The sequence below is a fragment of the Nyctereutes procyonoides genome, unplaced genomic scaffold (assembly GCF_905146905.1).
Source record: "Nyctereutes procyonoides isolate TBG_1078 unplaced genomic scaffold, NYPRO_anot_genome, whole genome shotgun sequence".
NCBI classification, from domain to species: Eukaryota; Metazoa; Chordata; class Mammalia; order Carnivora; family Canidae; genus Nyctereutes; species Nyctereutes procyonoides.
Window position 1 is genome coordinate 34,775,317 of NW_026575146.1, and position 27,325 is coordinate 34,802,641.

At 46.8% G+C, this 27,325-nt stretch overlaps 1 protein-coding gene across 4 annotated transcripts in view; it reads left to right on the top strand.

The window, feature by feature from the left end:
* Window positions 1–276: 276 nt before the first annotated feature.
* The window catches only part of L3MBTL3 (L3MBTL histone methyl-lysine binding protein 3), a 120,626-nt gene continuing 93,577 nt past the window's right edge, over window positions 277–27,325 (top strand). Inside the window, exons 1-3 of one of the 4 annotated variants that reach the window (XM_055311624.1) lie at window positions 277–407; window positions 3,848–3,914; window positions 24,349–24,465. In XM_055311624.1, coding sequence (XP_055167599.1) covers window positions 24,364–24,465 — 102 coding nt within the window. In that variant the 5' untranslated portion in view covers window positions 277–407; window positions 3,848–3,914; window positions 24,349–24,363. Of the gene's footprint in view, window positions 451–1,896; window positions 2,177–3,847; window positions 3,915–24,348; window positions 24,466–27,325 lie in introns of those variants that run through there. The other 3 variants (XM_055311625.1, XM_055311623.1, XM_055311626.1) reach the window with 3 other exon arrangements.

Below are 27,325 nucleotides of genomic sequence, written 5' to 3' on the forward strand. Positions count from 1 at the left end.
TGCAGCCCGGATTAGCTGCTCCGAGCATCGCCTTCTCCCTTCCCCAAAAAGAGAGAGAGAAAAAAAAAAGTAAAGTGCCAAATAGACAAAGAGATGCATGACCTGAGCGGCGTTTCCCGGCGGGTTGGGCCGTGGCGGGCGCGGCGGGCGGCGGGCGCGGGGCCCCGGGCGGGATGCACCTGAGGCGGCGCGCGCGGGAGCGGCGGGGGCGCAGCGCGCGGGCAGGGCGGCCGGAGCGAGCCTCGCGGCGGCGGCGGCGGCGGCGGCGGCGGCGGCACCGGCTCCAGCGCAGCTTCCCTCTCCCCGGCCCTGGCTCCACGCGCACATGCGCACTGCGCCCGCAGCCCTGGACCATTTGTCAGGACTACTCGGGAGACGGAGAAAAAAAAAAGCGAGCGAATTTGGGGGTAAGGAGCGGCCGATCGGGTCCCGGCGCCCGCGGGTCGCCAGGTCGGTCCGCGCGCTCGGCCGCCCGGGCCCTCTCCGGGGCGAGGAGGAAAGTTGGAGCGACCTCGGGGGGGCCGGAGGCGCACGCCGCCCCGCGGAGCAGCCCCGGGCAGGGGGGGGACACGAGGGGGTTCCCCCCCGCCCCGGGCGCCGCCGGGAAACAGCTCAAAACTTAATCCCGGCGAGAAAAAGTGGGCGAGGGACTCGGGGACGGCGGGGGGCGCGGGGGGGCGCCGCCGGGCATCTCCCTGCGCAGGAGTGAGCGCGAGTAGGAAAGAGGAACAAAAGAGCGAGAAAAGAGAAAGGAAAAAATGGGGGGAGGAGAGACTTGTATTTTTCTGCCTGCGCGCACCCGGGGAAGGGTGTGGGGGCCGCGCGGAGGGCGCCGGGCGCGGCGGCGGCGGGGGCGCCCGGGCGGGCGGGCGGGGTGCGAGGGGGCCCCGCGGCCTCCCCGCGGCCTCCCCGCGGCCCCCGCGCGCGCCCCGCGCCCCCTGCGCCCCCCGCGCCCGGCACTCGGGTCGCGTTCGGGGGCAGCGGGCGCGCGGCGGGGAGCGCGGCGGCGGCGGCGGCGGCGGCGGCGGCGGCGGCGGGGAGCGCGCCCGAGGGCGCAGGGGGGGCGCGCGGGGGGGGCGCGCAGGGGGGCGGGGGCGGGGGCGGCGCGGGGGCAGCGCGAGCCCCGCGCGCCGCCCCCCTGCGCCCCCTCCGCCCGTGTGGCCTTTGTGCCGGCGCGCGGGGAGGGCGGGCGCGGGGCGCGGAGCGCGGGGAGGGCGCGGGGCGCGCGGGGGGCGCGGGGAGAGCGCGGGGCCACTTGGCGGCGGCGCCCCCGGCTGCGGGCCCCGCGTGGGTGCGCTGCCCCCGCCCCCGCCCCCGCCCGCGCCCTGCGCCCCGCGCCCCGGGCCCGCGCGCACACGCACACCCGCACGCACGCACACTCCCGCGGACCCGCGGCGGGGCTCGGCGGCCGAGAGTTTGCGCCTCCCTCCGCGCCGCCTCCCCCTTCCCGGCCGAGCGTGTGAGAATTTCATATAGATCGGCTCCAATTTCCGCCATTTTGGGAAAGTTGCACAAAAATAAACCCTCCGGTTTATTTCTGCCCGAGGCAGGAAAGTGCTCGCGGGAGCCAGGCGGCGCGGGCCCGGCGGGGCCGTCCGCGCGCGCGCGCGGGGGGAGGGGCGGGGGCAGGGGGAGGGGGAGGGCGCGGGCCGCGGGCCGTCGCGGCGTTGGGTGCGGGGCGCAGGGGCGGCGCGGGAGGGGGGGCTCCCCCTGCAACTTGTTTACGCCGCCCTCCTCCCGGGGAGGCCGCCCCCCCCCCCCCGCGTGCGTGTGCCGTTCCGGAATAATGGGTCTTGCACACTCGCGCCCTGGGCCCGGCAGGGGTGGGGGGGTGGGGACCGGGAAGCGCAGGAGCCCGGGCATCCGCCGCGCGCCCCGCGAGCTGCGGGGGGGGGGCCGGGGAGGGAGCCCCGGGGGCGCGCGGGGGCGCAACTTTTGCGCCGGGGCCGAAACTTTAATTACCTTTAAAGAAAAAGGCCTTCGGATCGCCTCCTCCCTCCCCCCCCTTCTGGCCGCGGCGGGGCCCACAGCGCGACCGTGAGAGAAAGTTTCAAAGCGGGCGGCTTCCTCCCCGCCCCGCCCGCCCTCGCCGCCATCCGTGTGTCCGTCTGCGCGCGGGCAGAGGTGGGGGCGGCGAGCCGGGGCCCGCTCCGCACCCCTGCACGGGCAGACCAAGGTAAACGCCGCTTCGGTTTCCCTCCTCCCCGCCTCCCCCTCCCCCCCCCGCTTCCTTTTCCTCCCCCTCCCCGCCGATTTTTATTTTTTTTTTTTTTAATTTTTTTTTTTTTGAGGGGGACCCAAAAAACGGAGTGTGTCTCCTTATGCAACTTCCTCGGGCGCTGCGAGCCTGGCCCTTCCCCCTCCCTGCATCCCGAGGCCCCGCTCCTTTCCCACCTCGGCGCCGCCGCCAGACAAATGCATCCGAAAAGCGAAGTCCAGAGAAACAAAAATAGATTTAAAGGGGGGAAAAATATTTATTTATTTATTTTTTTGTTCTAAGTTTGAGTGAAGGGAACCTGAGATGAGAAATAAGGTTTTTTGGGGGCGGTGGGGCGGGGGCGGGGAGGGCGGCCCGGGGAGCGCGTCCTCCTGTTGGTTTTTCCGAGAGCTGGTGTGCGGCACCTTCCCCGGCCCGGGGCGGGAGGGGGGGGCGGTGGGGGGGGCCCGACGGCGCGTGTGCTGGGCGCCTCGGTCGCGTGGATTTTTGCGCAAGTTTTCAGAAAAACACTGACTCGAGTAGAGAGCATTTCTCCGGAAAGTTTCAAGTGCAGCAAAAATAGCGAACGTGCAAAACTGGCCAAGGGGAGACCTCTAGTGGTTACACGCGTCTTTAAGTTAGGGAGGCCGAAAGCAAAGTTTGGCCTTTGCTCGCAGCTACGTAGTCTGTTCAGACGTGGAAGTAATTAGACGACCTGAGCGAGCGGCCAGATGTGAGCGTAGATGCGGCCCCGACCGCGCAGCTGCCGGGAAGGCCCGACCCGGAGCCCCCGCGGGTCCCTAACACGGGGGGGGGGGGGCGGGGGAGGGCGCTTGCCTTGGACTCCGGGGTCTGAGATAGGTCTGTAAGTGGGTTAGGCACCGTTGTTTGCTTTTATGCTTATCATTTTTTGTCTTTGACCAACTTTTAATCGGGGGGGGGGTGGTGGTGGAGAAGAGGGGGGTGTCCACAGTGAGTCGTTTCATTTCTGAACGTTCACAGAAATGCAGAGCGTTCAGAACTTGCGCACACACACACACACAAAAAAAGATCCTCGGGTTGGAATTTGTCTTTTGTAACAAGCCGGTCATGTTTATCCCCTAATAAATAGGATTAAAGGCCGGCGGTTAGTCTCTTAACCGTGCAGTTACATAGAGTCATAGGATAAGTGGTCCCTCTCAGGTTCCAAGAGTATAATTTTGTTGCGCTGGTGAAGACGTTGTTTCTGGATACTTTGTATCAGTCGTGATTTAAAACGTTCGCCTACGTGGGAAAGAACTGCTTACATAGTATCTATCCGTTTGCCAGTCAGAGTAACTTTGATTTTAAAGATAAAAGCCCTGCAAGAAATTAAAGTGGAGTCCAAGGATGCCTGTAACTTTCACCTGCTGGTCATAGAAAGGGGGAGATCTTCAATTTAGGGATTTAGGATAAGGGGAGAGGATGAATGATAAAACCCTTTTCATCTCATTCAAGACTAGTTTATTTTTAATATAAGGAGTGGTATTGTGTGAAATTATGCCGTAGGTCAGTGATTCAAAATTAAAACATATTAATGGGGGATTTGAAGGCTTTTTCTTTCTTTTTTTTTTTTATGACAACGCATTGATTTTTACTTTTCCTCTCTTTCAACTAATGCTGGACCTTTAGGAGACGTCTTGGGGGTGGAAAAACAATCCTAAAGACCACCAGAGAGTTATTTCTTCACTGCCACTAGGTAAGATTTGCTTTTTGAAACAAATTGCTTGGTGTATTTGCAAATGTTGAAAGCTGGGTTTGGAGATCGGGAAGGAGAATGTGGGACAGGGTTGGCAGCAAAGCATCGTTTTGTGGGGGCTGCTTTGGATGCGTGAAAGTCTGGACATGAAGTGTGACAGAGGCTCAGATAAAACATTAGGAAAGGTTCCGAAGATTGTCCCGGATAATAATTTGTGGACTGGCCCTTTTACTGGATCCTTGATTTGCGTTTCAACTCTACCTGTTTTCTACCGAAAGTAAATAGTTTTATTACTTGGAATGGAAAAGATGGGAAAACTAGAACCAAGCACTTGTGAGCTAACGTTAACTGTTGTAACACAGTGGTATGGAGGATTCTGGAACTTTTTAAAATTTTGTAGGTGAAATTTACAATGAGAGCTTTGGGGCGTTCAAGTTATTTGACTTTGTGGCTTAAATCCAGCGTGGGCCGAATTGGGCCAACCATCATGTCAAAGGGCTGTGGGGACTTTCCAGCATATGAGCATAGGCGTGTCAACTTTTGAACGTATCTCGACAAAGAGTATAGCCGTTGTCCGATAAGATCCCTTTGGTGATTTTGGAGGGTGCCGGTTTATCTCCAGGAATTCGAGGCCTCTTTTCGGGACACAGGTTGTTCTTAGGCAAAAGAGGGCAGCCCCCTGAAGGGAAAGCATCTTAGTGATCAAAGTGTATTTGTTCTCCTCTAGTTCTATTTATACCTCCCCACCACCCGCTACTCCCCTACCTTAATTTTTTTTTCCTCTCCTTTTTTTGCTTCTTTTCATTCTGTTTGTTTTCAGTACTAAAGGAGTTGCTGATTCTGTTTGGCAAAAAACAAATAAAATCAATCAGCCCCTACCTTTTCTGAGTAGGACTAATAATCCTCCCTGGGCTCCCTTAGAACCGAGGTGGGCATGCCCTGGATGTCAACACCGAATCATTACTGATGTAAAAAATGATTGTTAACAGGAGCTCGTTGTCATTTTCTGCTTGTGGATGGTCTTGAGTGGTGTCATTAGCAAGGTGAATAGAGGGGGGTCCACGTAGGTGATGCAATGCAAGAAGATCATGCAGGCGGAAGGAGAGGGCAAGCAGAGGATCCGGTGTTGCCCGGGATGCTGAGTTTCACATTTACACATGCTGAGTGGAGGGCAGTGCCTGTTTTCCTTCACTTGGGGAGTCCTTGTGGCTGGAGCAATCAAAGACAATTCAGCCTCTAAATGTATCGCATTGTGTGAGTCATTTTACCTCGTTCAGCCTGGATTGATCTCCCCATCTGGAAAATGGAGCAACAGTGCTGACCTTACTTCCTTTGTTGAAAGGAGAAAGTAAAATATGGTTGTGAGAATTATAAAGGTGGATTCACGTGTTTGGTAGTCATATTACCATTTTACCTTAGTCAGGTTTTGTGAAGGGCAGGAAGGAGGTTGTCAAGGGCAGAACAGAGTGATTTAATTCCTGGCTAAAATTATTAGATTGGTTTCTGGTATATATATTATGTGGGCTTGTCACAATACTTCAGGGGGTATTTCTTTTCTTTAGGAAAAAAATAGTTTATCTTGAATAGCATTGGCTCATTGCAAGAAGGGACTGTGTTTTTACATGATGCTGAATATAAACTGTAATTTATTTATCCCAATCTAGTCATTTGATAGGTAGGAGTAAGTAAAATAAATCAAACTTAAAATGATGCCTAATTGTGGAAATGTGAGGGTACTGAAAGTAGAAGGGTTGGTGTGAGGGGAATTCGTGAGCTGTAATTAATATTTTAGTTGTGTGAGTCTGTTGGGAAATGAGCATGAGAAAATAGGTAACTGGGGTAGTGATATTTATACTCTAGGGGGTCAGAAAATGGGTCCGCAAATGACTGCGGATTTAGGGAAAGGTCCACGCAGGGCCTGCCCCCCACCCCTCTTATATTTCCGAGACCCCTTTGCTACTTTATTCTAATTATAACCAACTGTCTATGGTCTATGATCTAGACAGAAAAAAAAAATCCTCAATTTGCTGATACTGAACTTGACAAACCCTGACAGGGTTTAGTGAGTTGTAGTTCATCTCCGTTCTCCTATAGATCATCCAATCAATGTTGTGAGAATTCAAAGACTCGATAGTAGACGAAAGAAGAAATATGTATTGTGCTGAATTAGTCCTTGAGTAATTGAGAGCTGCTTCTTGAATAATTTTCCACTGTTCTGTTTGGTAGTTTGTTTCTAAGAATCTGTGTTTCAACTTTTTTTTTTTTTTTTTTGTGGCAGGTAGAGTTAGGGTGGGAAATTTATAAGAGAAGTTACTTTCTGTGCTGTGGGACAGGGGTGTACCCTGGGGTTCTGGGGATGGGTGCCCTGAGTGATCCCTCTTGCAGTGTGTCTACCAGTTAACTAGATTTTATTGAGCTCTTACAGTGCTGAACACCAAAGGACTAGGCCTCTGCCCTTGAATTCCCTAGACCCAATGCCAGGAGTGGACGCGACTCTCAGCTCTGTTAAGAAGAGTAAAGCAGCTGCACTTGGTACCAGTAGGAAAGAACAAGGGACCCACCCTCTTGGGAGCCAGAGTCAGGAGACGGATTCCTGGGTTGAGTGATGCAGAAATATGCCATTTGATCATATACACATGGCACAATGTATGCCCTCCCTTTTCCAATGCTTAACCTTCAGAAATTACTCAGGAGCTCTTTACCTCCTATCATGGAATTTCCGAATTGTATATCCAGTGAGAGTGATGGGTTTGGGGCTGATTGTTTTCTTCTTTGACTACGACTTCCTGGTGTAGATTATTCCACTTGCTCTCATTGAGGATTCCTCATGAGAATTTGGGGGACACTGTGTTCAAAGAGGACCATTTATTCGGGAGGCACTGTACTTAAAGAGAACTATTTATACCTTCCTATGCGTATTTGTCTATGACATCTTGAAATTCAGGGCATCCGTAGAAAACATGTTTTGTAAAGGACCTCATCATCCAATGGGGATATTCTCAGGTTGTCTCTTTACTACGTTATTTTACTGACACACGAAGATATGAATAAATAGTCACACGCTATGAACTGGCGTGTACTGATCATAGCATTGGCTATGCAGCAAGTGGATGAAAGCAAAGCACCCGGAAAAGGGTCCCTGTGCCATGTAACAGAGTTTGATTGATGAAATCAGATTGAAGAAGATGTTTAAGAAAATCCCCACTGAGGAGATGGGGTGGTTTGGGGGAAAGAATGAGGACTTTTGAGAGGAACTCGAGTGAAGTTGGGTGATCTTGGATGAGAGAATTTCTGATGAGCGTGGTGGACCTGGAATTGGTTTATTGCATGTGTATTATACACACTAGGAAAATGCTCTCTTTCTTCTCCTTTCTGTATGCCAGTGTTTTGTCAGTCGACAAATAGTTATTGAGCACCTCTTTTTTGGAAGTCTCAGTTGAGTGCTTCACCTCATCCACGCTTAGACCAGGGTCGGATGAATGAACGGGTTAGGGCTACAGAGAAAGCGGCAGACCTTGGTCTCCATGTGTCTGACTTCTGGTTGAGGAAATGCCCCCCACACAGTCCAGTAGAGAGGTGATCAACAACACAAAGCCACGGTTCAGTGCTCCTGCTTAGGAAAGGTGGAGGTGAACACAGTGAGTGTCACGGCAGCACCACTGATGTGGCGTTAGCCGCATTGCTCAGGTAAGGACCTGGGAGGTGGGGCGCTCTCTGCCAAACCCTTCCACGTGTTGATAAGTCAACTATAAGTGTGCATTGAGGGCCTCCTGAATGGCAGGCATTGAGCTAGCACTTTATATTCATTCAATAATTCATTTATTTATGTATCCAACAAATACCGAGTGCCTTCTGTCTGCCCAGGTGCTGCTGTAGGCCCTGAGTGCTATCTCAAATACTTTCACTAACCTTGAGCAGTTGGTATTTGTATTTCACTTTTCGAGCAAACTGGTGCTTGGAGATACTTAGTAACTCGTCCAAGTTCATATCCTGCAGTTTCAAAGGGGTGGCATCAGGGAAAACGATACTGGCTTATGATTGTTTTGTTATGTCTTTAGGTTCCTAATTTTGAAAAAAAGTAATTCTTAGAATATTTTTGAGAAAACCCACTTCTGGATTAATATATTTGCTCTTATACATTCGTTTACTAGGATAAGCAAATAGCAAACAGGTATCAGAAAAAATAATGGCAAGACAATTCTCTCTTCCCTTTCTTTTCTCTCTCCCTTTTCTCTCTCCCTTTTCTTTCTTTTTTTTCCCTCTTTCTTTCTTTCTTTCTTTCTTTCTTTCTTTCTTTCTTTCTTTCTTTCTTTCTTTCTTTCTTTCTTTCTTTCTTTCTTTCTCTTTCTCTCTTTCACCAAGAATTAGGAAAAGACCAATTACTGAGTTATACTGAAAACAACACCTTGGTCTAGTTCATGGCCTTGACATGATCACAAACTGTTAAGAAAACATAACTCAGATTAGGTTTGAGAGTTACCGGGCTGATTTATAAAGTAGTTTCACTTGTTCTGTCTCTACAGGAGGCAAAGGCAGTAGGGTTAGTTCTCAAAAAATGTAGATCAGTCAGTCAATAGAAAGATTGGGACCTAAATTTCTTAAAGTGAACACAAAAGATGATGGGATTTACTCAGAAGGCAGGATTATAAAAGGAAAGAAGAAAATTAAATGGAGGGGTAGAGATATTGGTGGGGAGAAGCTAGGGCCAGGGCTGACTGTAGAGTGCTGGAATCAAAATAAAAAAAAAAAGAAAACAGGAAATATGACTAATAATACATTCAGCAACAGTGCTATGGTTACTGTTTTACTCCTTAACCAGAAGAGTATGCTCATGCTTGCCAGATGAAGTGAAGAGTCTTTATTCATTGGGTGGTTCCCTGTTGCAGCGGGACTCAGATAGTATCTCTGGTGTGAGTTACGGCCCATCAAGCAGAGCTTTAGTGTGACTTAGAAGGATACCACTGCGTGCGTTGATCATTGGGTACCAGACGGTTTCACTTTTAACGAAGCTCCATCACCTTATAAACTCTTTTGAGCACTTAGTGCATGCCAGGATCTTTGAAGATCGGACCGTAGCTTTATGTTATATGTAATTTTGTACAATTGAACTACTTCAGTAGTAGAACATTTTGAGTAGGATTATTCAGGCACCAAAATCATTTGATTATTTTCCCTTCATCTGTTATGCTGTCTGAACCCTGAACTATGAATCGAAATTCCTGAGACGTCAATGTACTGCTCAGGTTGTTGAGTGGTCTAAATAATTCACCCTATTGCTGTGTGTTCTTATTTGGTAGATTTGAGGCCTGGCTGTTCAATCTATTGATAAGGAATTTAGCTACCAATGGTTATCAAGATAAACCTGTAGACTTGACTTGCGCAAGAGAAATAGAATCTGGTTATTTCTATTTTATTAGATACAAAAGAGAAATTGAGTCTAAATCTCTTAATTTTAGCTCTGTGTTCTATAAAAATATGAAGCAGAGTAAGAAAATAGATACTACTTTTAGCTTTCAAAAAATTATGAAATGAAATAAGAGAAAAGAACAAGATACTACTTTTAGTTTTTCTTTTTTGAGTTTATGCCTGTTTTGCATACGTATGGACATATCTGTGTCAGACAGGTTTTTGTTCTTTTTATGCCCTCTGAGTCCCTTTAATGGGTGTAAAATTTCTATTATGACTCTAATAGTGTAGCGATGTTGATGATATGATAGCACTTGTCAGGATATTTTTTGCCTCAAACTGAGATATCTTAGACTCTGTACACTGAAAATGAACTTCCAATACAAGCATTTGATGAGGGTATATTAAATGTGCCATAGGCCTGTTAATGTCAGTTTGCGATTTCGTTTTGTATGTACGTTTTTTTTTTTTTCTTGAAAGGCATTTTTCATTTTCTGTTCCTCCTTGAGAGGAAGTAAGTAGGTTAGGCCACAGAATCTCAAATAATTCATCCTTCTTACAGTAACAAGCGGGAAGACAGGAAGTTGAGATTTTGTAAAGGTTGCTTGTGGTGACTCCCCCTTTTGTATAATCTCCATGGCAGAAAAGGGAGCAAATCAGATAAGCCGGGGCTGCATTAATAGGATCATTCTCATTAAAACATGGCCAGGAGATACAGGTTTTGAGAAAGTATCAGTAAGAAGCGCCCGTCCTAATAGCCAAGTTCCTGTTTAAAGGAAGCGTAGATTAGCTGCCACTCCGGCGTCTGCTGTATGCGGGGAGATGTGGACAGAAGAAGACCCAGATTCTCAAGGATTTGTTCTTGAGGGGACTGAGATTTCATTTCCCACATTGAAATGATCTGGAGTTTTGCCTGCCTAAAATCTATGTACTTGGGCCTGGGGGCAAAATCCTACATCTCTCGGCCCCGGGATCTCCATCCCTCAGGCGTGTGTGTGATTCCGAGTCCTTATCAGGAGGGTGAGTAGGATATCAAAGCTGGTATCTGTCATGCTTGATTTGAAAGGAAAATTTTCCTTTGTAGCAATATGTTGAGAGATGCTTCAAGTGTGAGTTTAGATTTTTCTCTTATCCTTATTCCTGCTTAAGAGGTTTGAATTTAACTTCTTTTGATGTGTCCTCCACTGACACTTAAGTAAGGAGAGTTTCTTGGAGCCTTAACAGTCCGTCTCTGCCAACGCGGCGCTGCGTGTGAGCACTCCGCGGCCTAGCTGGTAGTTAGAATTTCCCTGGGGCCTATGAGATGGGTGGACGGGTGAGTTAGATCTTTTTTTTCTGATTTCCCCCCTCCCTCATTCCCACCTACAGCTAGTCTGTTGCATTTCCCCTTCTTTTTTTATTCACTCATTGGATACCTCTTCTCCTACAGCGGATCTTCATAAGGGATAAGGAAACGAAAAAAATCAAGGTCTCTTTCCTTCAAAGCCTCATATAAGTAGGTGATCATGACGCAGTGTCCGCAGTGTTGGGATGGGGGTATTGATTCTCTCTTCCTCGTCCCTCTTCCGGCATGTGACATCCACGTCCTCCGGGGCCTGTAAACAGAAGGACTCGTTCTAGTCTCTGTTGAGGAGGAGCCACAGCTTCCACCTCTTTCTCCTACTGACCTTTTGCAGGACCTGGGACCACAGTTGGTATGTGAGGAAGCTCTCCTGCCTCCTCAGCAAGAATATCCATAAGGTAACCAGTGACCTACTCTTGGGTCATCACTCAGAGATTAGGTCCTTTTGGGTTTTTTTGGTTACTATGACGTTCTTTTGTTTATGAGAGTGTGGTAAAATGAATAGCTAGTGAATTTTCCAAATTCATTTTGAAGTTTTATATATCCGTGAAATCCAGAGTCTTCCCATTGTTCTTCACCTCCCGTTTTTCTTTACCTTCACCCCTGGACTCCTGAGAAATCATTTAGGGCTTTGTGGTGCAAAGGTCTTGGCCTCTGCAGTTCTCATTCCTCTGTCCTGATATGCTTCAGATATTGGGTAAACTGGTGCCTGGAGGGAGTGTGGACCCTGGAGAGTGATTTTTTTGTTGTTGTTTTCTTCAAAATAGCTGAAGCTCCATGTACTGTCTACCATGTGCAAAACACTCTTGGCATGCACAATCAAATGACAAGTTTTTACGACTTTGTAGATATTCCCATTCCATTTTGTTGGTGAAGGAGCCTAAGGCTCAAGAGAGGTCAGGTACCCTGCCCAGGATTACGCAGTAGTTCATAACTACTGAGGCCAGGATTCAAACCCAGGTGCTCTGGCTGCAGAGCCCGCGTTCATCACCATCGCACTAGATTGGCTTTTGTGTTGACTAAAATGCGACGTGCTGGGCTCTGTGGAATATAGTCTGAGGGACACCATCCTGGGAGATAAAACTTTGTTTCTCGGCTGGATGACCTCAATTTTCTTGTCCATAAAATGTGATCAGTCTTAAGAGGTAGTTGTGAGGGTCCAATAGGCTGGTATTGGTGAGATCCTTTAACATGACGACTCATGGAAGAGACCCCTCTGCTCCAGCCTGTCTGCATCCTCTTCGTGTCTTAGGCTTTGTCCCATTTCCCCTTCGTGGCCTTGCGTCTATGCGTGTGTGAGCTGTCCCCCGACAGGCTGTGTACTGCCCCTCTGCTGTCACGAACATACAGGCCGTCAGAGACTAAATCAGAAAACCGTACACAGGCCTAGGAGTCGGAGGCCAGATCTCTCAGGATCGCTGTCTCCGGCCTGGACTTCAGGGGCTGCAGGTCCCCAGGGCATCCTCCAGGCGTAGGCACTGTGACTCTCAACGCTTGGATGCAGGTTGGGACCTAGGGCAGAAGGCGGCACTTGTAGTTGAATCTAACCTGAGGATGAATACATGTTATTCCTGCGGAACCTTACCTAGGTTCACGTTATTTCTTGAATTTATTTTCCGTGGCTCGGCGTTTTCCCAAAGGTGGGGGGCAGCGGGGTTGGGGGATTCCATGGGATTCCGTGTACTATGATGGAGGAGCCCTAAGAGCCTGGGAAGCCGCCGCCGCTGGGCACAGGTGGCCTCGAGGCCCTGATGCGGTTATTCCACGTCTCAGTCAATGAAAACTTTTCATCACGGAGCAGGAGTAAGAGAGCTCCTAAAAGTGGTGTTTTGAGGAGCAGACTGGGAAACATCACCTGGCCTTTCATCAGGCTCTGTCCCAAAGCCATAGCCCGGCCAGGAGGGCGCGGCCCCTGCTCCCGGCACTGCTCCTCCGTCACTTGAGAGGTTTTGTGCTGTTCAGAAAGGGAACAGTTGAGGGAAACAAAAGCAAAAATGAACTATTGCGGCTACACCGAATAAGAAGCTTTTACACAGGAAGGGAGACCATTAATGAAACAGAACGGCAGAACGGCGTCCTACCGAACAGAAGGAGATACTACAACGGAAGGAGATACTTGCGAGTATGTATCCAGGAAGGGGTTAATGTCCCGCATTATAAAGAACTTCCGGGACTCCACTCCGACAAAACCCATTCAGTTAAAAAATGGGCAGAGGACGCGAATAGACGTTTTTTGCAAAGCGGGCGTGCAAGTGGCCCATAGACAAATGAGAGGTGCTTGACATCACGAACTATCCAGGGAATTAAATCAAAACCCCAGTGAGATAGCAGCTCATACCAGTCAGGATGGCTAGAGTAGAAAAGACAAGACATCACAAGTGGTGGGGAGAATGGCGGGCAAGGGGAACCCTCATGCGCTGTGGTGGGAATGGGATTTGGTGCCGCCAGTGTGGAAGACCGTGTGGAAGTTCCCCCCAAAATTAAAAAGAAAATAGAAATGCCATACGATCCAGTAATTCCACTACCAAGTATTTACCCAAAGAAAACAAAATCGCTAATTTAAAAAGATGTATGCATCCGTGTGTTTACTTATCATAGCTGAGCTACGGAAACCACCCAAGTGTCTATCCACAGATGATGGAGGACGGAGATGTGATGTCCCGATGGACTACTGCTCAGCCAGGAATGAGGTCTTGCCATCAGCAAGAACACGGATGGACCTAAGGGGTATTATGCTAAGTGAAACAAGTCAGACAGAGAAAAACAAAACAAAACAAAAAACACGATTTCACATGTATGTGGAATCTAAAAACTAAAACAAGTGAACAAATAAAAAGACTCAAGTATAGAGAACAAACTGCTAGTTGCCAGCAGGGAGGAGATGGGGGGGGGGCAGGCAAAATAGGCGAAGAGGGTCAAGAGTACAAAAAAGAGCTGGTCGTCTCTCGTGGAACCATGTAAATAGGAGATATTATATTACTATTAACAAAATATCTGCTTTTATGGAGCGACCTTGAATCTTGCGATATTAAGATTTCGAACAAGTGGCCTACCGTAAGAGCTACTAAAAGCAGAAATAAAATTAAATGAAAGGAACAAAAGTCACTGTCTAATTTTTTAAGGCCACTTGAGCATCTTTCATGAACTCCAGTAAGCCGTCAACCAGGTGATTATCAGAAGCTGACATTTTACCGACTGCTCCTGCAGGAGAGGCCCGGGGCTAAGGAATCCTCTGACTTATCTCAGGGAGTCTTCGCTGTTGCCCAACGAAGAAAGGTTCCATTCTCCAGGCTTTGGGGGGGGGGTGTGGGCCTTCCAGAGATTAACTGGCCTGAGGTCACTGAGTAGGCGCTTGTCAGATTGTGCAAAGTGAAGTGGAAAGGGGGAGGGCAGGGGGAGGAGGAAGGGGGGGCATGGTGAGGGGGAGGGCAGGGTGAAGGGGAGGGCAGGGTGAAGGGGAGAGGGAGGGCAGGGTGAGGGGGAGAGGGAGGGCAGGGGGAGGGGGAGGGGAGGGCAGGGGGAGGGCAAGGGCAGGGCAGGGGGATGGGAGGGCAGGGGCAGGGGGAGGGGGGCAGGTCAGGGGGAGGGCAGGGTAAGGGCAGAGGGGAGGGGGGAGAGCAGGGTGAAGGGGAAGGCAGGGGAAAGGGGAGGGGAGGGCAAGGGGGAGGGCAGGGTGAAGAGGAAGGCAGGGGGAAGGGGAGGGAGGGCAGGGTAAAGGGGAGGGGGAAGGGAGGGCAGGGGGAGGAGGGGAACTGGCAGGTCTCAAGGGTGACCCATGAAGTATTTGATGGGTGGCAGGGAGCAGGGGGGTGTAGGGGGGCGCAGAGCCCCTTTAGAAGCCCCACGAAGCAGGTGGTTGGCCGCGCAGGGGTGATGTTACCGAGTAGTGACCTCAGGACTTTCTGTAGGTGGCGAGTGGGAGGGAGCATCCCATTAGCCATGGGCGGTTTCTGCAAAGCAAACAGAAGGCCCCTTCTGTCGGGGGCTGGAGGGGGCCGGAGGGGGCCGGGCGCGCCAGGGCATCTCCCGCACAGCCGGCGTTGGTGTCCCGTTGTGGTGCCGATTTCAGGGTCAGCGTCCTTGGCTCTCTACAAAGGGCAACCTACCCTTTGAACCCAAACTGATTAGCACCAGGTGCTGCTGTCTCAGTTGTGTCGTCCGAGGGACAGAATTTTAATCTGATTCTGCATTCGAGGTGGTGTCTGTCCCCATTTTATAGCCCCGCCCGACTGCCGGCCTTATGGTCCCTGTACCTTAGTTTTGGAAGACCTGTGCCTGCTACCTGTGACACGGTAACCTGTAACTCTGGGAAAGCTACCGTAGGATCATTAAAGCTACTTAACTGCTCTTGGTGAACAGTAGTCGTTCTTTTAAATCGAACCGCTTAACCCTTAACCCTTTAAGGCCACAGGAATGGCCCGGCGCTTGCTGAATGAGCTTTATTTCCCACCCTGTCTGCAGACCCAGACTCTGGGCTTATAGGGCGGCGCCAGCTCTTTACTGGACTTTGAGCCTCCTGCATGGGGTGGCCTACCTCTCTGGAGACTCGTCTTCGTCTCAGCCCAGCAGGTTCCTCTCCTGGACTCTGGCCTAGGAGCTCAGCACTGGGGGGTCCTTGCACCTCCCCCGGAGCCACTGCTCGCCTCCCCCGGAGCCACTGCTCATACTGCCCACGCGGTGGCAGATGTGAATGAAGGGCTGGTATGAAGGGGGCGGTTGTGAAGGACTTGCAAACTCTGCTTATCTCTAATCAAAATAAGATAACGATAGATTCTTGACGTTTGTGAAGTATGTAACCCCAAGGCAATCGCCAATTCTCAACCTGGGGAAAAAAAAATCATTGTAACGTACAATTTCTTCCTTCAGATTAGTAAAGTACAACCGAGAAATGTAAATGATCTCTCTAGACCTTAACTACTTATCTTGCTTGATGAGCAATTTTTGTACTGTCTGGAGCACTTATTGAAACAAATTCACACATCTTTTCTACTTACTTCCTTTTGGAGCATTTGGTAGTTCTGTTCACACAATGTGTCTGAGTCATCACTGCTTTTGACATTTCAGTCTTTAATTTATCTGAGACTTCTATTTTGTGGCCGGGGCCTATCACTCTCATGAACATTTCCATATTCCCCTCATCCTGTCGTCAACGCGACAGTCAACTAGCAGTTAGTTTTGTTTGTTTCATCTCTGAACACAAAACGACGTCTCCTCTCTCTCCGCAGTGGCTGTAGACCCAGAGCTCTTAGCACAGCCGGGCCCTGGCTGGTCCAGGCGACGCCCTTGCCCCTCGGTGTCATGGCATGTCGCAGAATCGTGTCTCTGCCAGCTGAGGACTTACTAGATGTCACGGGAACTTCAGACGCTCCTCAGGGATGGTAGAAACCATAGAAAGTCTGTGAATACCAGCGATCTGCTCTGTATTTCCCATACGTGAGTTGTGCAGAAGAGAACCCGACCCTTCCTCCTCTCCCCCGTCTCTGGGGGCTGATGCATTTGCTTATATAGTTAAATAGCAACTATTAAAATTACCCACGAGCTTTGGGGAGGTTGACCTCCCGTGGTGACTTCTATGCTGTAGCCTCTGTGGTTGGCAGCGATAGCAGACTAAATATCTTCATGGGAAGACCTGTCTTTCGTGATGTGGACTTTTTTAGACAGACAAGAAAAAAGATTTTAAAACATTTTTTTCATTACTTTTTTTTTCTTTAAGAGAAATTTAAACAGTCAACAGGTATAAAGGAATGTCCAGAGAGAAGAGTCTGTCCCATGGCTCTCTTTCAGCAGACTGTTGGCCCTTCCAGGAGGCCGTGATGGATGATCATCTGATGGATCATTGTGGAGGGCATGTACGCATGTATAATACACGTTATATATACAGATATACACATCCCCCCCTTTTATTTTATAAAAACAGTAGCACATAGTTTCTAAACCTGGCATAAAATTAGAATATCGGTAGCATCTTGTCATTTTTAGTCATTAGTAGGTTTATTGAAGATCTCAGAATCCGCACCTCCCTTTTCAAGGCCAATGTCCATTTATTTGGGAGAGAGTTACATTTGTTCTCCTTTCAGGATAGGTTCAGGTAATTAACAGCCATGAAAACATAAAATTTTGGGCCTAACTAATGAGTTGGTTGGTCATTGGAGCTCTTTCTGTATCGGAATGTAAAGAGCGTCCTTGTTTTTTTATGATGGCTTTAGATGCCTTATGGATATACCACGGTTGTCCTCAACTGATGGGACTTTTGGATTGTTTCCAATTTTTTTGACCTTATAAACAAGACCTGTAGTCCGTGAGTAACATTTTACTTTTTTTTTTTTTTTTTTTTTTTACCTATGTGTGAGTTATCTGTGGAATAAATTTCTGAGGGGAACTGCTGAGTTGGAGGATGTGTTCTTGGAAATTGATCTCTGGAGAGCTTGTTTTCATTTATAATGTCGCCATCAATGCACAAGAGGGCCTGCCTGCCCATATTCGTGTAACAGGATTTTTTAATATAAGATACTAACTAATCTCCTGATTGCCTGATGTTTCTTGAAAAACCAGTGGCATGCGGTCGGTTGGAGCTTCCGGGGATTTATTTACATGAGAGACCGGGCAAGTTCATTCGTCAGATGTCCCAAGGGAAAGGCAAGCTGCACAGCTTTGGTTTGGAGGCAAGGCATGGTGCAAGGGAGAGAGCCAGAGAAGGTAATTCTGAGGATGGTGGTGCGTGCCGTCTAAGGTCTCCTAGCCCTTTTGTTGGAGGTTTAGGGCAAGAAGATTGTACTAAATAAAAATGAGTAGAAGCTAAAGTAAACTGTTCCATAAAGGTCTAATCCGTTTGAATTAGTGCCAACGGTCATGGTCTCTGCCTTGGGCAAAGCCGTCAGCTGCCGACGGCGTCGGTAGGAGCACGTGGGGCTTCCGAACCCCTGACCTCGGCCACTCCCAGCCTTGTAGGGAAGCCAGCGGGAATCGGAAGATCAAAAGCTGCAGTGGTGTGTTTGCCGGGTATGTGAACCCCACTGTGGTCCTCTCTGCCATTGATCTGTCGGTTGGCAGTGGCGGAGATGTAGGATTCAGGGGAGGTTGGGAGGGGAGCCGCGATCTTGACTCAGCGCAGAGGACCCGTCACGGCGCACTTTCGAGATGCTTCCTTGGGAAACCTTAGCACCAGGAGCCACTGACTCTCTTCCCTACCTGCTTCTTACGGTCTGTGGAATACAGGTTACACACGGGATTGTGGAGCAGCGCCAGGTGACAGTTAAAGAAAACATAAAGCAATTCTAAGTTCTAAAAGAAAAAAAAATGCTTCATTCTCAGGACCCCAGGGGTCGAAGTGGGAGGACTTGGTGTGTGTGCAAGTGTGCACAGCCCCAGACTGGAAGCTAGGGGGGAAGACTCTAGGTGCTCTGCAGAAGCAGCTTCTGTTAAAACAGCTCTGGTTGCTGGCTGTCCTGCCTGGTGAAGAGGTGATGGGAAACGTTCTGGGCGCTCAGACTTCTTGCGAGAGTGCGAGTGGCCATCCGGCTTCAGAATCCCATCATGGGAGACAGCAACCTGGTAAATATTCTCATGCTACGATACTTGATACAAAGTGTTCACAGACCTTAAAGCGAAACAATGGATAGAAAAAAAGTGTCCATAGATTTTAGGTGTGTGCTTGTAGAGTGTTTGTGGAGCAAGAGCAAATTCTAAGTATTTCCAAAAACGTGTCACCTTCTTACTGCAGGTTTCGCACAGTGCGAACTTTTAGGTTTCTCCAGCTTTCTGGTCCTTCTCTGAGTCACAGACTTTACTGTTGTGAATTTTATGCATTTTAATGCTTTTTAGGTGGTAAAAGACTGAAATTCTATTTCTGTTGTATATGGGTCTTAATGACACTTTGTCACTAAGCGTATATTTGATGGTATTTAATTTAATTTAATTTGATTTATTTTTTTATTCATGAGAGATACACAGAGAGAGGCAGAGACACAGGCAGAAGGAGAAGCAGGCTCCCTGCAGGGAACCCGATGCGGGACTCCCGGGACCCCAAGGTCACGCCCTGGGCCTAAGGCGGAAGCTCCACCGCTGAGCCCTGCTGAGCCCCCCAGGCGTCCCTTGATGGGATTTCATTAAAAGAAGACACACTGCGCTGATAGACATCAAGAGCTTCGGCCCTAGTAAATTGATTTCTGGATTTGTCATGTCTACATAGTAACATAGGAAAAAGTAGGTTTAGCCAGATTCTTAGAGGGATGACACTCTGGGACCAGACAGGCCGATGGTTGAGAAAGACGCCTAGGGTTGGAATCAGACTGACCTGGCTTCACATCTAGGCCGGGCCACCAAATATGTTTTTGGGTGAATTACTGAACTCTGCAACTCACTTCCTTCAGTGTAGACTGGAGGGATACCCAGTCTTTTTGTGGGAAAGAAATAAAGGAAATGATGTATGTAAATTGCTGCTCTCAATCCTTCTCTGGAAGAAGGCGAGATTGTATTAATAAATTCAACAGCATATGTATTATGTCTGACACTGAGTACCTGGTGAGTAGATGCGAGTGTAATTAGAGAGAGAACAAACTGTTTTCAGTGGATCACTCAGGTTTTGCTCAGTTTATCCACGGGGGGGGGGGGGATTATTCTGTCACTATTGTCTTATCAAGAAAAAGTTGCCACTCCTACCACACTTACTAGGGAAGTCGTGAGGTACGAGTCAGAGGATTTCAGCCCAAGTGTTAATTCACTTAGTATCTTCACCACGTCTTAGATTAAGCTTCCTCAGGCCTTCACGTCTTCGTTCCTGTTTCAAGGATTAAGACTAATGGTACTGAAATCTGCTTCAAATTCAGACCGTATAAATCTTGAAATGATCAGAAATAGACTTACTATGTGACATTCGAGGGACACCTGGGCGACTCAGCGGTGGAGCATCTGCCCTCGGCTCAGGGCGTGACCCCGGGGTCCTGGGATCGAGTCCCAGCATGGATCCTGCTTCTCCCTCTGCCTGTGTTGCTGCCTCTCTCTCTCTCTGTGTCTCTCATGAATAAATACATAAAATCTTTAAAAAAAATATGTAACATCTGACATTTTCTCATTTAAAGGGGACAAAGGAGGAAAGAATATGGAAGTATCTAATAAGCTTCAACAAAGCCAGCTATGATTCAGAGAAACACAGGTTTTCTTCTGACTATTTAAAAATAAATGTACATTATGTATCTAAAGAGACTGCACTTAAAACATATTTCTAGTACAGAATTTTTCAAGCACGTACAAACCTAAGATGTAGTATAATAAACTGCTGTGGGCCCTTCCCGCTTCTTGAGAATTACCAGCACATTGCCTGTTTATTTGACCACTTCACCCTCTTGACTTCTTTATAGCAAATTCCTAACTTAATCATTCCATCTGTCAATTTCAGTTGACAGGGATGAAGTCCTCTTTTGAAAATACAGGCCATCACCATCCCTCCAGAAAAATCGCGTTTTTGTATATCATCAAATGGCCAGTTGGCATGCATGCTTCCTTTCCTGTCTAACCATTGTTGTCGTCTTTAAAAATAATTTGAATCAGAGTCCAAACAAATCTGTGAATTATGATATTGTGATTTATTAATATGTCTCTTAAATCTCTTAATCTAAATTTCAGATTTCCTTTTCCATGTATTTTTTTTTTTACTCCTTGCTTTGTGTGTGTGTATGTGTCCACGTGGCAGAAAGCCAAGTTCTTATCCTACACAGCAGAGGCCCTCAAGTCTCTTTGACACTCTCAAGAATTCTTGAAAACCCCGAAGAGCTATTGTTTGTATGCGTTGTATCTATTAATATTGCCTATATTCAAAATCAGAGTAGATGATTTAAACTAGTTACTTAAAAATAATGGCAGCCGTCACCATTTACATCGATGTGGATGGAACTGGAGGCTGTGATACTGAGTGAAGTAAGTCAATTGGAGAAGGACAGTCATCATATGGTTTCACTCCTATGGAGAATATAAGAAATAGTGACAGGGATGATAGGGGAAAGGAGGGGAACTGAGTGGGAAAAATTAGAGAGAAAGACAAACTATGAGAGACTCCTGACTCTGGGAAATGAACAAAGGGTTGCTGGAGGGGAAGTGGATGGGGGGGATAGAGTGGGTGACGGGCACTGAGGGGGGCACTTGATGGGATGAGCACTGGGTGTTAGACTGTATGTTGGCAAATTGAATTTAAATGAATTTTTTTTAAAATGGCAGCAAACCCATCATATTAATATATGTCTGCATATTTTTAATGAAACATAATCATAGTTTCCAAAATGGAAAAATGAGAGAGGGGGCACTGTTTTCCATTTTTGTAAATCTCTTTAATGTCTGGCTTAATGGAAGATGACTGGATTTTCATATCTGCTTCTGCATTCAGTCTGTCGCAATATGTTGTTTTGGTCGAAGTGTAGGAAGAAAATCTGCTTTGCACAGATGTGGGGTTGGAAACGGGGAGGAGTATTTTAAGCTTTCTCATGAATGGTGGACATTCTGCTGTGATACTACACCAAAAGTTGACAAGTGGTAGTTTGTTAAAGGTAAGTTGGGCAATTTAAAACTCTGACAATGAATTCTTTATACTCTGTTAAATTAAAAATCCATTGGTCTGTCATGCACTTTGAGTGGATCCTTTCCCTGCATAATTTAGTGACATCAAGCATGGTTATTTGGAAAATACTGCTTCACTGAGTTATGCAAATCTGCCAAATGTTGACATATGTCAAGTATAAAATATTTTAAAAATCTTATTCATGAATATCACCACCCATCTCCTTAGAAGAGTATTTAGCTACTGGGAAGCTGTCAAGCTCATGGTAGTAGATACACGTTTTCCCAAATCATGGTTTTTCCCTTGAATGCTCAAACTGTATCTTCAGCAACAAACGCTGTCAGTGTTTTCCTTGACGTTGACAGGCTCACTTCATTTATCTTTGACAAAGTATTTGCCCAGTATCCAAACCTGAGTGAACACAGTTTGTTAAAGAAATGGCATTCCATGGAAAAAGCTGCTTGTTCAGCTTGCGTCGCACAAGGTTCACAGGTGCTCTTCCTTGGTGATTTGACACACCCGAGGCTTTATGTGTGCTTCCCGTTTCATCACACAGAATATTAAAAAGATGTATTCAAATATCAAGACTTAATGAAAGTTCTTCTGCTTCATCAAGGGATGATCTGTAGTGAAATGGGCATTCGTTTCCCATACGTACGTGGTGGTAAAGGATGCAATGATGCCCCCTGCTGTGGGGTGCCCCCCCCCCCCAAGAGTTCCACAAAACCACTATTGCTTTTGTACCATGAGAACAGAGGTCAGCGTAGGGAAGAAGGCAGATGCTATTTATGAAGATAGTTTTGACTCCTTGGGTCTTTTGAAAGGGCCTCAAGTCCTCCCAGGGTCTGTGAGAAATGTTGCTAACGAGTTTCTGACGATCTGAATTTTACTACTTATGTATTTTTATGGTGTGATTTCACATGGCCCTTTGTTTCCGGTATTTCCTGTAAATAGATTTGATCCGACTGGGCATGATTTTGTTTTTTTCTCGGCAAGACTACTTCATAGGTGGTGTTGGGTTTCTATTCGTAGTGGTCAGTGGTGGCCATTGCCAAAGCCATGAATAGATTGAGGACTCAAAATGATTCTGTCTTTCCTTCGTTATTTATTAGCAGGAACTCTCTAACTTGACACTTCTCTCACCAGTGAATGATCTGGTTCCCCTGAGATACGGTTCACATGGGTCTCCTGGAATATGGGGGCAGGGTAAATCCTTGTTTATTTTTCCAGGTAATGAGTTGTCTTATCCCAAAAGCTGATCACTTGGTTTGTTTTCTTTTTTATTTTCTTTTTTAAATATTTTATTTATTCATGAGAGACAGAGAGAGAGAGAGAGAGAGAGAGAGAGAGAGAGAGAGAGGCAGAGGGAGAAGCAGGCTCCATGCAGGGAGCCCGATGTGGGACTCGATCCCGGGGTCTCCAGGATCACACCCTGGGCTGAAGGCAGCGCTAAACCACTGAGCCACCTGGGCTTCCAACTTGGTTTGTTTTCAATATCAGTATGAACTCCCGGATTTAAACTTATTTGATGTGTTTCAGTTCATTGCAGGAATCCTATCCTTGGTTTGGCCAGCAGGAGCCTCTTCTGCTCTTGTTAGTTGGCCTCTAAGACCTTTTGATATGACCTCCATTGTCTTTGATAGCTTCCTTGCTTTTGGTTGACAAGATATTCCAGACTCCTCTTGTACATCTCCTGTCACCGAACAGAAATCAGCCCCTTCTCTGAGAAGACCTCAGAAAAATGGTATTTAGAGACCACAGTCCGAGCACTTAGCTACTCATTCCTGTTGACCGGTGGCTATTTCCAGATTTTGTCAGTGGGCAAAGCTAGAAAACATGCATAATTTTTAAAGATTACAGTGCATTATGAATTCATACTGATACTTTCAATCAAATTTAGGACTTATCCATCTTGCATTGCTTATCAATGACATCAGCGTAATGACTTACTTTTTTTTAATCCCATGCCACATAGACAATAGTCTCAGAATGACAACATCAATGTGACTGCTAACAATGTGATCATGGAAAACCATTTTGCAATTAAAAAAATGCAAATAAAAAGCATTATCACAATTTAGGTGGCTGACTTGGTTATCTTAACGTAGCCTTAGTATTTGCTGTATATTTTAAGACTACTTCCTTACTTTTCAGAACATCAAATTGGCAGGTATCTCAACTGAATTAAATCAGTTTACTGAAAGAATCAATCACACTGTGAATTCATTGAATTGATATAACAAACCTAATTGACAAAGTTACTGTAGATGACAGTCCTAATGGACTGGAATTTTCTTGTTCTTTTTTTTTTATTATCTGAATGGTTTTATTTTATTAACATTTAATATTAATCCTGTGCTTTATCTATACCCCTTCTCTTTTCAATATCTTAAAGCAGCAATAACAACAAACTACTTAATAGGCAAGAAATTCTATTTTATTTATTTATTATTTTATTTGTTTATTTATTTATTTATTTATTTTTAAAGATTTTATTTCATTTATTCATAGAGACACAAAGAGAGAGAGAGAGGCAGAGACACAGGCAGAGGGAGAAGCAGGCTCCGTGCAGGGAACCCGATGCGGGACTTGATCCCAGTCTTCAGGATCATGCCCTGGGCTGCAGGCGGCGCTAAACTGCTGCGCCACTGGGGCTGCCCTATTTATTTATTATTTTAGAGATTTTATTTATTTGACAGCTAGAGCTAGAAAGCATAAGTGAGGGGTGTGGCAGAGGGAGAGGGAGAAGCAGGGAGCCCGATACAGGCTGGGTCCCAGGACCCCGGGATCATGACCTGAGCCAAAGGCAGATGCTTAACTGACTGAGCCTCCCAGACGCCCCCAAGAAATTCATGAGTTTTTAAGTGACTATATTGTGAAACAGTGAATTCGTTTTTAAGAATAGAAAAATTGACACTCTTTAGCTTATACATTTTAGTAATATTTTTTCTTCTGTAATTTACCAGGGATTGCACTAGAGAAGAATGATATTTTTGAAGCACTTATTTTTAGATCTATGGATAATGGGGTATTGTGATAAAGAAAATTATGTGGTTAGGGGAAACTGAGGCCACGGCCACTAGAATAAAAACCGATCTGTATGTAGAATATTACATGATCAGCCTTCTTTCCCCTTCCAGTTTCAAAAATAAACCATGACTGAATCTGCGTCTAGCGCAAGTGGCCAGGAGTTTGACGTCTTCAGTGTTATGGACTGGAAAGATGGAGTAGGCACATTACCAGGAAGTGACTTAAAGGTAAGAGGTCTTTATTCAGTACAGCTCCGTCTGTGTGTGCAACTGTGTGTGTTTGTTAAAATAAGTTTGACTGCACATGTGAAACGAGAAGTAAAAGCATCAAGCATAACGCGCTGGGTTTCTACGATGCTGAGATCTCTGCTACAGTAAATTTTCAAGACAATTCGAAATGCTGGCAGGTTGGCAGAAGCCTTCGCCACTTGGGGTGGCAGCGTGTGCTTACGCCACAGGAGCTGAGTTACAGCTTCCAGAGGATCACCCAGGTTTGACTTTGTCATGATGGACAATCAGCACGGAGGCGGCAGGCTTAGAAGGCCCTGCTTCCTGGGTGTTGTAGTAGTGAACTTGATAACTTTAATGAATAACCACATTCCCTGTGCCCTAGTTTTCTTGTTTAAAAACTGGATAATGTTAAAATATTGAATAGACAGGGCTATTCTCCTCCCTTAAATTATTTATACTGTAAATATGGATTTTTTATGTAATCACTTGCTCGAAAGCTGGTCCTTCCTGTAAACCAGGTTGCTTCTATATAGATGAGAACTCTTCTCCAGAGAACGCTGCTTCGAGCTCCTTTACTGCGTGATCACCCAACTCCCTTCCCCAGGCCTCCCGTAAGCCCACCCCAAGACCACATCCGCTGCCCTATAAAACCTAGTTATGCAGGCGCTCATCGGGGAAGCCAATCACCCCCACCTCTCATTTCTAATTTGTTTTTGCTCTGATCCTATCTGGGGGACCTTGAACCTGTCTGTGGCCTTTCAGACTTTGTGTCTGTCCTTGGTCACTCAGGTGTTTGAACTTGGAATCACCCGAGCTGCCTGTCACTTGGCTTTCCTCTGTAGCTCTCAGTGCTCTGGCCTATCTTGACTAGCAAGTCCTGCCCCCTCACACTGGCTGCCTGGAATCCAGTACCTTTTATCTTTTTATTTTATTTTATTTTATTTTATTTTATTTTATTTTATTATTTTATTTTATTTTATTTTATTTGAATTTCATTAAAAATTTTTTTAAGATTTTTTATTTATTTATTCATGAGAGACACAGAGAAAGAGAGAGGCAGAGACACAAGCAGAGGGAGAAGCAGGCTCCATGCAGGGAGCCCGACGCGGGACTCGATCCCGGGTCTCCAGGACCATGCCCTGGGCTGAAGGTGGTGCTAAACCGCTGAGCCCCCCGGGCTGCCCAGTCCAGTTCCTTTTAGTGGCTACGTCACGAGCATCTCCATCAAGCCCAGTCTAGTTCATCCTCGGTGGTGAGACTTGGACAACCTGTCACGGGGAAAATACTTAGATTTCAGTTGGGTTACATTGAATTAACTACACTGTGCCAACATATCTATTTATGAGTCTGGCTTAACAAAAAATGTTGCAGAGAGGTTCAGTGCAATCTGGAAAGGAGATACGGGTTTTAGTTCTGTATGACCTTGGACAAGTCCGTTAGTCTCTCTGGGCCAGTTTCCTCTTTGGTAAAATAAGGAATTAAATGAATACTAAGGATTTTTATCAGCTCTAACGTTCTCCAAATGTTCATCTGGATTAGATACGATGGGAATCGAGTGCTGAAATTTGTGAGAAAGCAAAACTGTTCCAGACGCTCCTAATGTCAGCCTCATAGTAGCTGCATGAGCTTTGTCAAGTTATTTAAATTTAAATTTCCTAAGTTTCAGAATCTTTATCCATAAAATGAGGAAATAGGATTTATGTCACAAGGTGGTTATAACGATCGAAAAAAATAACATATGGAAAGCACTTAACAAATTGTATCTTTTCTGGCTTTGTGATATATTATGTAAGCTGCCTTTTTAAAAATGCTTTATTCTTGTATTTTCCTTGTATATTTCTGTCCCTTCTCAATTGTTTTGTGTATTTGTGTATGTGTGTGTATGTGTGTGTGTGAGAAGGTAGATGATGAAATTTATAACTTTTGTCTTTTGTTCAGTTAGATTTTGAACTCTCCATCCCTAAGAAATTTAAATTGCCTGAAGGTTTTCTAAGCAATGGATTTTAAGAATTAACCTATTACTTTTATTAAGGTAATCAGGCAATTAAGGCACTTAGTGGGTATTATAATCTAGTCTATTTTATTTGACTTTTAGGCTCATCTAATTACCTGGGTAATTGCCATGCATCCAATTCACTGTATGTACTGTAGACAGTTTGAAAGCCCACTTCCATAAATAAATAAATAAATAAATAAATAAATAAATAAATAAATAAATTTTTTTTCTACTTTATAACCATTTTTATCTGCAGAGATTCAGGGGTGAGCCATTTGATTGTGAGGCTTAGGATTTCTAAGTCACTTGCTCCTGATACTACTGAGTTGCTTAAGAGGTTCTGATTGAGAAATTGATCTTCCCCAAAACCAAGATGTCAAGAAAGAACTTCGAACAAAACAGGTCTAGTCCCTCACATGGTGCCTTGGCCATTGTACGTCACTGAAGCTTGTGTCTCTCCGAGGTGGCGGCGTGTGGGTCCCCAGCAAGTGGGGTGCTGTCCTGGACAGGCCGCACGATGGGTGCCCGCCCGGGGGTCCCTGGCCGACATGGGGACACCTTCTAGGTGCTTAGCTCACTGCCGATTTGAGAGGATGTTGCTGCGTAAAAGCCTCAGGCCTGCCGGCCACCCCGGCCACCTGGCCATGGCCCCTCTGTGGTTCCTGCCGCCCCAGTCGCGGCATTGGGCCTTGGCCCGTGTACACTGCGCCGTGTCGCTGGGTCCCCAGGGCCCTCACTGGACACACCGACTGTGGACACGTACCACTGACTCCACTCCATCTGCGTCTTTTCGTTGAATCCCTTGGAGGTCTTTCCTCTCGCTGTTGTTGCTTCATGGAGGGGGACACCGAGGCCCAGGGC